This window comes from Eubalaena glacialis, chromosome 2 (assembly GCF_028564815.1).
Source record: "Eubalaena glacialis isolate mEubGla1 chromosome 2, mEubGla1.1.hap2.+ XY, whole genome shotgun sequence".
NCBI classification, from domain to species: Eukaryota; Metazoa; Chordata; class Mammalia; order Artiodactyla; family Balaenidae; genus Eubalaena; species Eubalaena glacialis.
In genome coordinates this window covers 72,670,920-72,683,997 of record NC_083717.1, presented here as the reverse complement: position 1 = coordinate 72,683,997, position 13,078 = coordinate 72,670,920, and the positions used below count along the sequence as shown (strand labels likewise).

General features: G+C 40.1%; 1 protein-coding gene across 1 annotated transcript in view; it reads left to right on the top strand.

Moving 5' to 3' along the window:
* The window catches only part of RAB8B (RAB8B, member RAS oncogene family), a 63,244-nt gene that overhangs the window by 45,710 nt on the left and 4,456 nt on the right, over nucleotides 1-13,078 (top strand). Inside the window, exons 2-6 of the mRNA XM_061182039.1 lie at nucleotides 1,733-1,793; nucleotides 5,161-5,221; nucleotides 9,973-10,050; nucleotides 11,023-11,112; nucleotides 12,335-12,400. Coding sequence (XP_061038022.1) covers nucleotides 1,733-1,793; nucleotides 5,161-5,221; nucleotides 9,973-10,050; nucleotides 11,023-11,112; nucleotides 12,335-12,400 — 356 coding nt within the window. The remainder of the gene's footprint in view (nucleotides 1-1,732; nucleotides 1,794-5,160; nucleotides 5,222-9,972; nucleotides 10,051-11,022; nucleotides 11,113-12,334; nucleotides 12,401-13,078) is intronic.

Sequence of the window (13,078 nt, the reverse complement as noted above, 5' to 3'; positions counted from 1 at the left end):
CTTGGGTGTGATTGTTGCGGACTTGAGGATATGGGGAGGGGGAAGGGTAAGATGTGACAAAGTGAGAGAGTGGCATGGACATATATACACTACCAAATGTAAAATAGATAGCTAGTGGGAAGCAACCGCATAGCGCAGGGAGATCAGCTCTGTGCTTTGTGACCGCTTGGGGGTGTGTGATGGGGAGGGTGGGAGGGAGGGAGATGCAGGAGGGAAGGAGGGAGGAGATGTGGGATATGTATGACTGATGCACTTTGTTATAGAGCAGAAACTAACACACCATTGTAAAGCAATTATACTCCAATAAAGATGTTTTAAAAAAATAAATAAATAAAATAAAATAAAATAAAAGCAATGTTAAAAAAAAAAAAAGATTCACAAGCGTACGTGAAAAGGTTTCCTGGGGGAAAAGTGCCACGCAGAGAAGAAGGGGCAAATCCACTTGGTTTATGCCTTTGCCACATATGAAGCTGGAGCCGGCAAGCAGCCTTTTTGAGCGTTGTCAATGTTAATATGTAGAAATACTGTAATAATGTAGCCGTTGAAGGCTTTTCTCCCTCGAAATAGCTGCAGTTAATGTTTCAGTCACTTTAGAGGATGCATAATTGACGTTTTCTTGAAATGTCTTGGAAACCACTTTAAGGGGTTCTATAGAGAATGTGAAGGAGTAGAAACATCTGAAACAAAGCTGAGTAGCCAGATGATGAGGATTTAGCAAATTGCACCCGAGCTGTATTCACTAACTGGTCCCTTCACAAAGAGCAGCAGCCTGTTCCTGTTAAATGGTAGAGGATGCTGATATTTGTCAGGGACTTTGTGGTTCTTTGTAGTTGAAATTGCTGAGTAGGTTTTGAGCTACCATAGTGGGGGGAAATAGGTGAGGGAGGGGTTGAACTGTTGAGTGCTGGAGCCACAAATGACTTTCACATGCTACCTGTCAGGCTGGTTGAGTACTTCTTAGCTTTGGCTTCAGGTTGGAATCACTTGGGGAGCTTTTGAAATTACTAGTGCGCAGATCCCATCCTTGACCAATTAAGTCAGAATCTCAGAATTTGGGGAAGGGAGCAGGCCTAGTCATGAGTATTTTTATTTTTCTTTTAAGTTCTTGAGGTAATTCTAAAGTGCAGCCAGGGCTAAAAGCCCTTTTAGCTATTTTAGCACTAGCCAGAAAGATGCAGGGAACATTTATTAACATGTATGTAAAGTACTTGCTAACTGTATAAAATAAATATGCAGGCTTTCTCATCCCTGCCTTCAGATAGGTGGGTTTTGTTTTGTTTTTTCTTTCTTTTAGCCAGTTGCAGATTCTAAAGAAACAAATGGAAGGAGGTGGAAATAAAACAAAAAGAGGCCTCACGGCCTTCTTTAGGGAAGGACGGGGCACGAGGGGTGGGTAGGAAGCTTTGTTTATCTGTATTTCAGGAAGTGGAAAATATGGCATGTTCTCCATCTATCTAAATTATGTACCTTTGAGGGATGTGTTCCGTTTGTGTCAAAATAATGAGGCATATAATACGTTTCATTTAACATGTGTGGGAATTCTTTGCAGAGTAATTAGCATTCCTTTCTTCAGCCTGTATTCAGAGGAAACATACCATTCACACCCTCTCTGTGTTCACATTTTCCAGTGCGTTGGAGAGCTTTTTTTCAAAAGAAGTCTTTGTCCTTTTCCTAATAAGACTTGGATTATATTTGAAGAAATTTAGCATGTCTTTCTTTCTTTTTCTGGCAGGAATTGATTTTAAAATCAGAACGATAGAACTAGATGGAAAGAAAATCAAGCTTCAGATATGGTAAGTAAAAAAAAATATATGCACACAGCATTTCTACCTTAATCAGGAATTGAAAATGGGAATTAAAAGGTGAATTGTGGTAAATTAGAGGTATCGTTTGGTAGCTAAAACTTCTTTATCAGAACCAAGGGGAAATGGGTAGGTATTCAAAGGTATCTTCACCAAGAGTGGGATGGTAAGGATGATATCACTAAGTCTCACAGCCAGGAGAAATTTGAGAGCTCATTCTTCCAAAATGCTAATTTTATAGGGGAGGAAACTAAATTCTAAAGCGTGTCAGTTATTTTTCCATTGTAGTTGTTGCAGCTGTGAAATCAGATAAGGCAAAGTAGTCAAGTGGTAGGAACCCCAAAGTTCCTACCCCAAAGTGCTGATCTGGAGTCCAGCCTCTAAATTAAAGACTTGGAGTTATTTGCTTCCCTTCTTAGGGACTACTTGTCCTCATTTGTAAATTGATTGGTCAGACTGATGACATCTGAGTTCCCTTCCAGCTCTGATATTTTCTCATTTATTTGCATATTTCTTCTCCTTAAATAAAAAATGGGGAACACTGCACTGGGGAATAAGGAAGGGAAAAGGCATGCCTGTCATCTCTCATGTTATAATATGCAAGGCAAAGATCTCCTTATGATCAGCCAACTCCGACTGGTTAACTCCTCAAAAATTTGCCACACTGCAATGAATAAATATGGTTCCTGCAGATTGCCTGGTTGAATATTTTTGGCTTGAACTCAAACCCTTAGTTTTTTTTTTTTTTTTTTTAAACCTCTTTAATTGCTTTCAGTGTAGGGCCTTCCATGGAGCCACATAGATTTGGAGCCTTGAGGAAGGTTTTTGATGATGTTTACTGACCTAATGTGTGACAATAACAGCAGGAAACAAAGCTTAGAAATTTAGAGCATCATAGACTTAAGAAGGAAGCAGGGCAAAATAATAAAGTAATACATATATATCAGCTTTTTCCATAGGCTGTTTTTCTTCTTTGAATTTCAGAACCGGGATAGAACTAGAACCTTATATTGAAATCTGCCAGCCTTTCTTTTATAGGAAACTGGGACTTAGAGTGGTTAAGTTCATCTGAAGGCATATGTCTGGGTTAGTGATGGAGCTGGGACAACTACCCAAATCTCCTGGAACCTTGTGTCAGCTTCATGTATTAGCCTTGTGTAGAGGTTCCCCATATACTTCACTGGAAAACATTGTGTAGGTCACCACAAGCTACTCTTCTCATCTATTGGTATTTAATAAGAGTCAAATATTTTAAAGAAAAAAAAAATTTTTTAAGGGGGCAGCAAAGAGAATCTCTGACTCTGTGCTGTACAGTCCTGATCATAGCAATAAGGAATGTTTCTAGGAGCCTGTGGGTAATCAGCTAATTAGAACCCCATGGCACTATTTATCAGTCCTCTTGGCAGCAAAGTAGTCTCCATTCAATCTTCATGGCCTGCATTTAGGATGGTAGGGTTTCTCCTCCATCCTTGCTGCAGAGCTGGTTCTAAATCAAGTAGCATGTTAGAATCAAAATATGGTTATTCTGGGCTTCCCTGGTGGTGCAGTGATTGAGAATCTGCCTGCCAATGCAGGGGACACGGGTTCGAGCCCTGGTCCGGGAAGATCCCACATGCCGCGGAGCAACTAGGCCCGTGAGCCACAACTACTGAGCCTTCGCGTCTGGAGCCTGTGCTCCCAACAAGAGAGGCCACGATAGTGAGAGGCCCGCGCACCGCGATGAAGAGTGGTCCCCGCTTGCCGCAACTAGAGAAAGCCCTTGCACAGAAATGAAGACCCAACACAGCCAAAAATAAAATAGATAAATAAATAAATTAAAAAAAAAAAAAAAAGAATCCACCTGCCAATGCAGGAGACACTGGTTCGAGTCCTGGTCCGGGAAGATCCCACATGACATGGAGTGACTGAGCCCGTGCACGACAGCTACTGAGCCTGCGCTCTAGAGCCCACGTACCACAACTACTGAAGCCCGCGCGCCTAGAGCCCATGCTCCACAACAAGAGAAGCCACCCCAACGAGAAGCCCGCGCACCGCAGCGAAGAGTAGCTCCCGCTCGCCGCAGCTAGAGAAGCCCGCACGCAGCAACGAAGACCCAAGGCAGCCAAAAATAAATAAATAAGGAAATAAAATATGGTTATTCTATTCAACGGTGTTTGTCTCCTGTTTTCCTCATGATTTGTTTGCTGAGTCCCAAACAAGTGCCTGTGTATCTAATCCTGATCAGTGAGAGGATGGTAGGATAAGATGATGGTAGTGTGAGGCCAGGGCCTGCACTGAACAGCCAAGGCCTAGAATGCTTGAGTCTCATTCAAGGGTATGAGCTATTTAGTGGCAGAACTGGGACCACAGCCCACCTGAGCCTGTTTCCTCTTCTGTAGAACAAGGATGATGGTAATACCACCACACTGGGCTGTGGTGGGCATCATTTGAGCATCATGTGAAAGTATTTTATGTAAGGTATACATTTTATGTAAGGTATACATAAATGGAAAGGTATTTATTAATGTTTTAAATTTACTGTATTTCCCTTAGGCCTTTATCTCATTTGGGTTTGGTATGTGTAAGATTTTTAGTATATTTCCACAAATGCTTCTTTTTTAGTGTATTTCCACAAATGCTTTTTTTTTCTTTTAGGAATATTGATTTTTCCCAGATATCAAGGAAATTTGACTTCCTTTATAGGGGTTGCTTTGGTAAATGTAATTCGAAATGTTGGCATTTTTCAGAATGTATTTAAATGGTACGTCATCCTCCAAAAAAGCAAGAATAAATGCAAGTTGATGTAATTTTGAGGTATTGTTCATATTTTGAAGTCTTTGTCAACAATTATGTGTTGAGCTCCACGGTCTCATTTAATCACGGGCTCTAGAGCTGAAAAAGTTCTTGAGGAGACCCATTTTAGTGTGCTCTGCTGAGCAGAATTTACACGGTAGTCAGTCCAGCCCAACTGCTTGCTTTGTACAGAAATCAGACTTTCAGTCAAGAGAGCAAAATGCCTTAATCATTGGGCGTTTATAAAAAGGATTAGAACTGCCTCTAGGAGTCCAAGAATTTAGAACTATTCTCTATTCTGTTCCTCATCTGACTGGCGAACACAACGTGCCAGTTTCTAGCAGGACCATGCATTTTCCTGTGGCTGCTTTTGTCATCAAGGTCCAAGTTTTTCACCCAAGTCATTGTGAGCTCCCGACAGGCTTCCAGAGGCGCAACAGGCTCCCTTTGTGTCTCGTTCCCCATCTCCCTGAAACCACTGCATTTGTGAGCAGACCACAATGATATCTCCTACAGCTTCGAGTGTCTCCTCAGCGATACTGGTGATGACTTTGCAAACCACTCTCTCCTTTGTTTCACATTTTAGGGACACGGCGGGGCAGGAAAGATTTCGAACCATCACGACAGCATACTATAGAGGAGCTATGGTGAGTGTGTTTTAGGCTTTTGTGGAAGTAAAACATGAATGTTCATTGTCAAGTTTGTAGGATTCAAGCTAGAGTCTAGTACATTGGAGAAAATAGATTTTTTGATGTGCAAACGAGACATTTAAAGGGGTTTTTACGTTTTGTGTTTGGTAGCTGTGTACTCTGCCATTGGTCTTCATTATATTAATCACGTAATTAGCTTGGAGATGTCTTAGAACTCCTCCACACATTCTGAGTGATCGTATATTTTTGTGCTTTGTCCTTTTATTAATACCTTTGCCAAATCTTAGCAGACCACAAGCTCTGTGACTAAATATGCATTTCTTGCACCCTCTCCCCATTCAGCCCTGCCACCATCATCCCTTATCTCTCACCAGGTCCACAACATCCACTCCTGTTGGCTCATCTCTCTGGAGTCTCCTCCACCAGCATTCTGCCAGCTGGCCAGAAAGTAGCCAAACGATCTGTGACTCTGTGAGGCTTAGAATCTGGTGAATCTTGACTACCAGGTCCTTCTGTGCTATATCCTAGCCTTATCCTTGTTATCATAACCTTGTCACTTGGCTCTTTTCCGTCCTAAGATGCTTCATCTATACAACCCATTATATTGTTGGCTCAGGGTAGATTCTGTGTGTTGCTGTGAGTACAGTGGTGAATAAGGCAGCTTAGAAGCTGAGCTCTACTGAACCAAGCCTAAAACGTCTGACCCAGAACAGGGCTTTATCTCTGGCTTTTAGGCCTAAGACAGGTATAACTTGGAGCTTTAAATGATGATGAAACCCAATATGCTCAGAGAGTCTTGGAAGGTTGAACAGTTGAGATCATGTAGCCCAGCCTACTAGACTCTGGGGTGCCAGCTGCCAACTTACCCAGCTCATTGCATGAAAGACCGTTGTGCTCTTGAGAGTGGTGTGGACGTGACGGAGCTGTAGGGGTCTTAGCTGTCCCTTTGCCACAGGAAGGTGCGATCTGAATCCACAGATCCCTCTATTAATATGCTGCTCTCCCTTCCTCCTCCACTGCCACTCACCCTCCAGTATTTGAGTGCCAGTGGCATCCCCACACAGAAGTTGGGGATTCCTTTTGGGAATTCCTTTTTGAAGCTCTACCACCTTGGGACTCTATACCACTAACCATTTTATATGTATGTGTTCTCCACCCTATAATACTTTGAAGATTGTAAAAGGTCATCCTTTTAAGAAGGGCAGTTGTCAGCTACTCTCTACTTTGCTTAGATTGGAATCAAAGGGAAGGGACTTATCTTGTGTGGAGAAGTTTGTTTGTTGTTTATTTCCTCCAGAAAGGATTTTGGGGGTAAATAAGAACATCTTAACAGGGATGATTTAGAATAGTTTATAGGTAATTTTGATGAGAGGCATCTTATAAACACAGGCCTTTATATTGACCAATTTTTTTATTTTCTAGGAATGATGTATTGATACCACTTGCAAGCTTGTTTTCACTACAGAGTGGGCAAGAACACTTAGAATGTGGAGCAAGTGTCTTCCTTGGCTGTGTAGCTCTAGTTCATGGTATAAGGAAAGAGATCATTGAAATGTGTTCTTTAATTTAGATTTCATTTATCTACTGCCTAGCCTTTTTTCACGTTACTGCAAATAATTAGAAATTGTTGCTGTTCTAAGATATCTTGTCCTTTTCATTTTGAAGGTAGGGATTTTTGTCTCTTGTTTTGCTATGAATGCCAGTGCCTTACACATAGTAGATGCTCAATAAATACTTGCTGAAGGAGTGAATCAGTGAACAATTTCAGACCTAGAAACAATCTTAGATACATGTTCAGGAAATCCTGCTCTACTTGAGTCTTGGATCCTGCGTGTCATCTGTTCCAGTGGGATGTGGGGCCGTTGTGTTCTCATTTCAACAGGTGGTGGTTCTGGCAGGTTTAGTTTGGTTGGCTCAGGTATGCAGCGTTTTGGTAAGCACAGTACTGAGTCTGACACCGTGGCAGAGTCCTTTGGTCTATTTCAAACTATTCAGCAACATTTGTAGGCATAGCAGTAACCCTGATGGACAATCGGGCTTTGGGGGGAAAAGGGACCATATCATTGCATTATCGCCATTTCTCAGTACTGTCTTGTGAACTCTTAGGAGGCCATTGTTGTTAAAGGTATGTATACTAGATATATAAAGTTTTTACCTGGTATACCGGAACTTGTATTTCCAACTGATTCATAATATCAATTAGCTTACAAACATAGGGAATAGTCAAAGGGTTTCTCCTACTGAAACCAAAGATATAAATTAATAATTATTGCCAATTATTGAGTCCAAGCTGTGTCCTGGATTCTAGGTAAAGTACTTTACAAATAATATCTCAGTAGATCCTCAAAAATCCAGTGTGGAAGATGTGCTGTCCTCATTTCCCAAACGCAGACTGAGAGGGATAAAATAACTTCTCCAGGATCTCCCAGGTAGCATGTGGTGGAGCCCAGACTTGATGCCTCTGACTCCAGAATCTGTGCCCTTAACCACTACACTGTGTTCACACTTCCTGTGCTAACCACCCAGAGTACTACTTGACAGACAGCAGTAAAGATCAAGGTTGTCCACATAGCTCAAAGGGAAGTAAAGCTCTGGCAATTTTTTGCTTAATTTTACTATTGTAGGTAGCTAAGCTGTTTGAATCAGGAATTATTCAGATTGCATTTTGAGGCTTTTACAAATTATGGTAAAATATATATAACATAAAATTTAACATTTAAGTGTACAGTTCTCCACTTTGATTTTTTTTTTTTTTAATTACCTTGGTAATTGTAAAATCTGCTTTACAGTGTAGCCAAAGTTAAACATTTGCATTTGAGGCTAGGAGGAGGGAGGATAGAGAAGAATGTTGTTTGTCATTTAAATTTAAATAATAATGTATATTTTTCTGGTTGTCAGAAGGTTACATGTAGTATAGAAAGCTTTGAAAATCCTAAGAAATCATCTAAAATCCCACCACCATAAGGGATAGCTTCTGTTAACATTTTGCTATGTTTCCTGGATTCTTTTATCTATGTGTATTTTATATGATTTATATTTATTTACATTTATATTTTGTATTTATTTACAAAGTTGGAAGCCAGACCCTGAAAGATTTTGCCTGCTATTTAAGGAATTTTAATTATGAGTACAATGGCGAGATGCCAAAGGATTTTAAGGAATGAAGTGATAACTCTGGTACCCGTATGGAGAGTGGATTACAGGAGGTTAAGAATGAAAGCAGGGAGACGTAAGTCATCCATGTAAAGGCTAATTGATGAGAATGTGAGTAAGGCCTTGCATGTGGGGTATCAGACTGTGGAAATGTGGAGGTTGTTGAGTCTACAGGACTTAGTGACTGACTAGTGGTGGAGCAGATTACTCCCAGGGGTCTGCTTGGGCTGGCTGGCAGGGATGTATTGCCCTTCTTCAAAACGAGAGTACAAGGAGGAAGAGAAGATTTGAAGGGGACAAAGACAACTTCCTATTTCACTTAGTTGAGTTTTCGCTGACCACAGGGGCCATCTGGGAGCCGATGCCCTGTCAGTGTTCTCCAAGGCACACCTGACCCCTGTCTATGTCTTCGGCCTCATCTTGTGCCCTTCTCCCAGTGGATCTGGGCACTCTTGCCAAGCTGACAGTCTTTTACTCAACCTAGTAGGTTCTGGGCCTTCCTGGTGAACAAGATATTTATCACATTTCTGCTATGTCCCAGGCACTGAGGGCTTCCCCTCTTCACTCCAGCCTCTACCCCTTTGCCCAGTTCAAGTCTACTCAGTCCTCAGGCCTTGGCTTTAATGTCATTTTCTCAGGGAAACCTTCCGTGAGCCACCCCAGCCCCTCAGCCAGATTAGGTTAGCATTTTTACTCAGAGCTCCTCATGCTTCTTCATAGCGATTGTCTAAATTATAATTAATTATATAATTATTGGTTCATTGTTTTCTTTGCTAGCCATCCATGAGAAGAAGGGGCCTTGTCTATCTTATTCACTACTAGTAGCATTTGGTATACTATCAGGCACATAGTAGGTGCTCACTAAATATTTGTTGAAATGGATGGACGGGGGGTGGATCTAGCACTTAGTACACAAGTGTGGTCTTGTGATACAGATTTTGGAATAGGTAGCGTACAGGTGTCAGTTGAAACATTTAGAAGATAAACCGTTTAAAAATACCAGACATAGGGTCTTCTAAAACATGATGACGATGCTTTTCATCAAACTGTGTAACAAATGCATTATATTTTAAGTGTCTGTGATTTACTTAGACAAATAGTAACTTTTTTTAGTTTAGTAACATTTCAATCAGTTCATATAAAAAGAAATAAATCTAAAGCCATATGGTTACAATCTTAGTATAAGAGTCAGAAACAAGATAATTTCTACTTAGAATAAACAAGTGCACAACAGAAGCGATTACCTCTTACTCTCAATGTTACCTCTATTTTAACTTAAACATCCTTTTAGTTTCAGTTGGTGCCAGTTTTATTATATGAGGTCAGGTAGAAAGGGTGTATCACCTTTACCATAATTACTAATTCATTAAAGGTTAAAAGTGAAAAAAATGTTAACAGAGTATTTATTTACATGGTGAGACAATGGAAGATTTTATTTGTTTCTCTGTACTTCAAATTTTTATTATAAATTCCTTTTATAAAGACAGAAAAAGGACAAACACAAGGTTTCTGGAGGAGAAGAGTATATTGACATTATATATTCTTTAACTTTAAATGTGTAAAGTACTAAATAACGGTCTTTTTTCCTCTTATAGGGAATTATGCTGGTCTATGACATCACAAATGAAAAGTCCTTTGACAATATTAAAAATTGGATAAGAAACATTGAAGAGGTATGTATGGAAAGAGAATGGATACTAGAGAAGAGTCCTGCTGGGTGCTTATAAAGGGCTCCTCTGTCTCCCTATCACTCAGCTGAGCTGCTAGGAAGTAGGGCGCGGGCAGGTCAAGCCCTCTGCTCTGAGGAGTGCCAAGGAGGGTGACATCTCTGGTACCGCCAGTCTGACTTCTCTGCTGGACTGGGGGGGTGCAGACAGAGGAGCAGTTTCGCAGAATTTTAAACTTGGCCCTGATCTTGAAAATAATTTAATCCAAGCTCCCATTTTACACATGAGAAGACTGAGGCCAGAGAGAGGTGACTTGCATGGGCTCATAGAGCCTTTAAATAGGAGAGCAAAGATTAAAACCTCTGGTTCTCAGGTTCTGTCTGTTCCACCATGCTGTTTGACGGGCAAAATATATCTTTATTCCGGCAGTTTATCATTTTGCCCTTCTAACATTTTCTTCATCTTAGATATTTAAAATTTGATTTAGTTCCAGTTTGATTGGTATGAAGATTTTTTTAAATGTCTTTGACATTTCAGAAGGAAATCTGACTCTGAAATAATTTTGTACACATTTATATTAACCTGCGTGAATTTATTGTTTAAGTAGTTCAGAATCCAGAATACCTTCCGCATTGGCTCACTTAGTACTGAGGTTTTCGCCCTTCTTTGACCCAGACTAACATTTGGAAGTTTTTTTGTTAGATAACTTTAAGTTTTATTTTTGTTCGTTCATGTACCAAAGAAGACATGAGAATGACTGCAAGCCTTTGGGAAAAAAGTTTGCATGGACTCTTATGCTGTAGCTTTCCCCTCCTCTCACCTTTAAAATTTTTCTGTGAATCAGGCCCTGTGTCGAGTGAAAGATTATTTGTCTTATAATTAAATTTCTGGATCTGTTTCTGACAGGTTGAGATTTGCCTATTGAGTAACTGTGTTTTTCTCAGGTTGTTTGTCTAACATACTGTTTTCTCCCTGCAGCATGCCTCTTCAGATGTTGAAAGAATGATTCTGGGCAACAAATGTGATATGAATGACAAAAGACAAGTGTCAAAAGAAAGAGGGGAGAAGGTAAATTGGAACTGAATGCATAAAGATTGGAATCTACTCACGTTAAGCATTCATTTTCTTACTATTATTTAATTATTGATTTAAGTTTTAAAAACATCTATATTTTAATCTGTTAAAAAAACAACAAAAGGGTTGTAATCCATACTTGAATGGTATGAATTAGTATTCGAGCTCCAACTCCATATACTGTGTAGTCATGACTCATTCCTAAAGAATTTGCTGTTTTCTGGGAGATACAAATTGGTCCTTTTTCAGATTCCTGCAGCTTAGAGTTCAGGCTATTTCTTCCATATCTGTGTGTAAATGCCCAGTTTTGAAGTTAAACCAGTTCATTCTCTTAGAAAAAAAAGTAGTAAGATAGGTGAAGTTTCAACAGTAATCATTTGTCAATTCATTTTTTTTTTCTAAGAATATTTTACTACACATTAGATTTAGGTCATTATGGAGTTTTAGACTCTTCATTAAGCTACGGATATCATTTATAGGCATTTCTCTATTTTGTGTCCTGCAAAACAAGAGTTTATTACGTGTACGTATTCATTCTATGACATTTTCCAAATTTACTTAGAGGCTTCAATTTTTTAAGTCTTGGAATTTTGCTTTAGACTTTTTTTAGTGATACGCGCAAAATGCATTTTGTTTTTCAATCTGACCGCGAACTTTTTTCCCCTAAAAACATTCACTTAATCTTGGTGTTGCAAATGGATTGGGAACTCTTTGGAAATAGATGGAAATGTAGAAGAGTTCACAATTTGCCACAATCAATAGAAACCCAAGCAGTGAGTACTTAGTATTTTAAGCTTTTGTTCTTTTATGCACCAATTTATTAAAAAATAATGAAAAGTTACAATAGTAACTGTTGGAGGTTTGTACTTTGGGAGCAGATAAAAGGGGCAAATGTATCCCAAATTAATGATAGGGGTGAATGTCTCATAGGTTTGCTAGTGATTTTATTAGAGAACTACAGGTATAATCGAAAAAAAGGGAAGTACTTAAGTTATGTTTTGAGTGGAAGTGGTGCCATTTTACTTACTTGTGGTGATGAAGTTAGATATCTAAATTTCAAACGTGATACAGTAGAAGAAAGCAAAGAAATTTGAGAACCACAGGAGTTCTGAACTAGGTACTCTCCCTTTAGGACTCTGAAAAACCTAAAAAAATATAAATGCTCTATATGTTCAAGAAACTTGCACTGAATTTAAATGTTTCTCTTGTCTTTCAGTTAGCAATTGACTATGGGATTAAATTCTTGGAGACAAGCGCAAAATCCAGTACGAATGTAGAAGAGGTGAGAAGGAATTGTTTGGTGACTTGTTATGTAGTAGCATTAGTGTCTTAGGTGCCTGTGTTCAAGCAACTCTCCAAGCCTTGATGTTTTCTGACTTAGTGAATGCCTTGTGGGAACTCCACTTCCATTCTGTAAACGTTTATGCTTCTGACTTTTATGTGGATCCTGGTTGTTGGATTTCTAACACCTGTCCTCCACATGGGATATATTAGATTGCTCAATTAAGAGTCACTGAACAGGGCTTCCCTGGTGGCGCAGTGGTTAAGAATCTGTCTGCCAGTGCAGGGAACATGGGTTCGAGCCCTGGTCTGGGAAGATCCCACATGCTGTGGAGTAACTACTGAGCCCTTGGGCCACAACTACTGAGCCCGCGGGCCACAATTACTGAAGCCCGCGCGCCTAGAGCCCATGCTCCTCAACAGGAGAAGCCACTGCAATGAGAAGCCTGCAAAGAGTAACCCCCGCTCGCTGCAACTAGAGAAAGCCCGCGTGCAGCAACGAAGACCCAACACAGCCAAAAAAACCCAAAAAAGGGTCACTGAACAGAAGATGGAAGTTCAGGTTAAGTTCAGTTTTGCCCTTTGTTTGGGAAGCTGGAAATCCTGCTCTGGCCGACCAAGCACAGTGTCCTCTGCTCATTTATCATCGTCCATGTCATCCTACAGTAGCGTGTAGCAC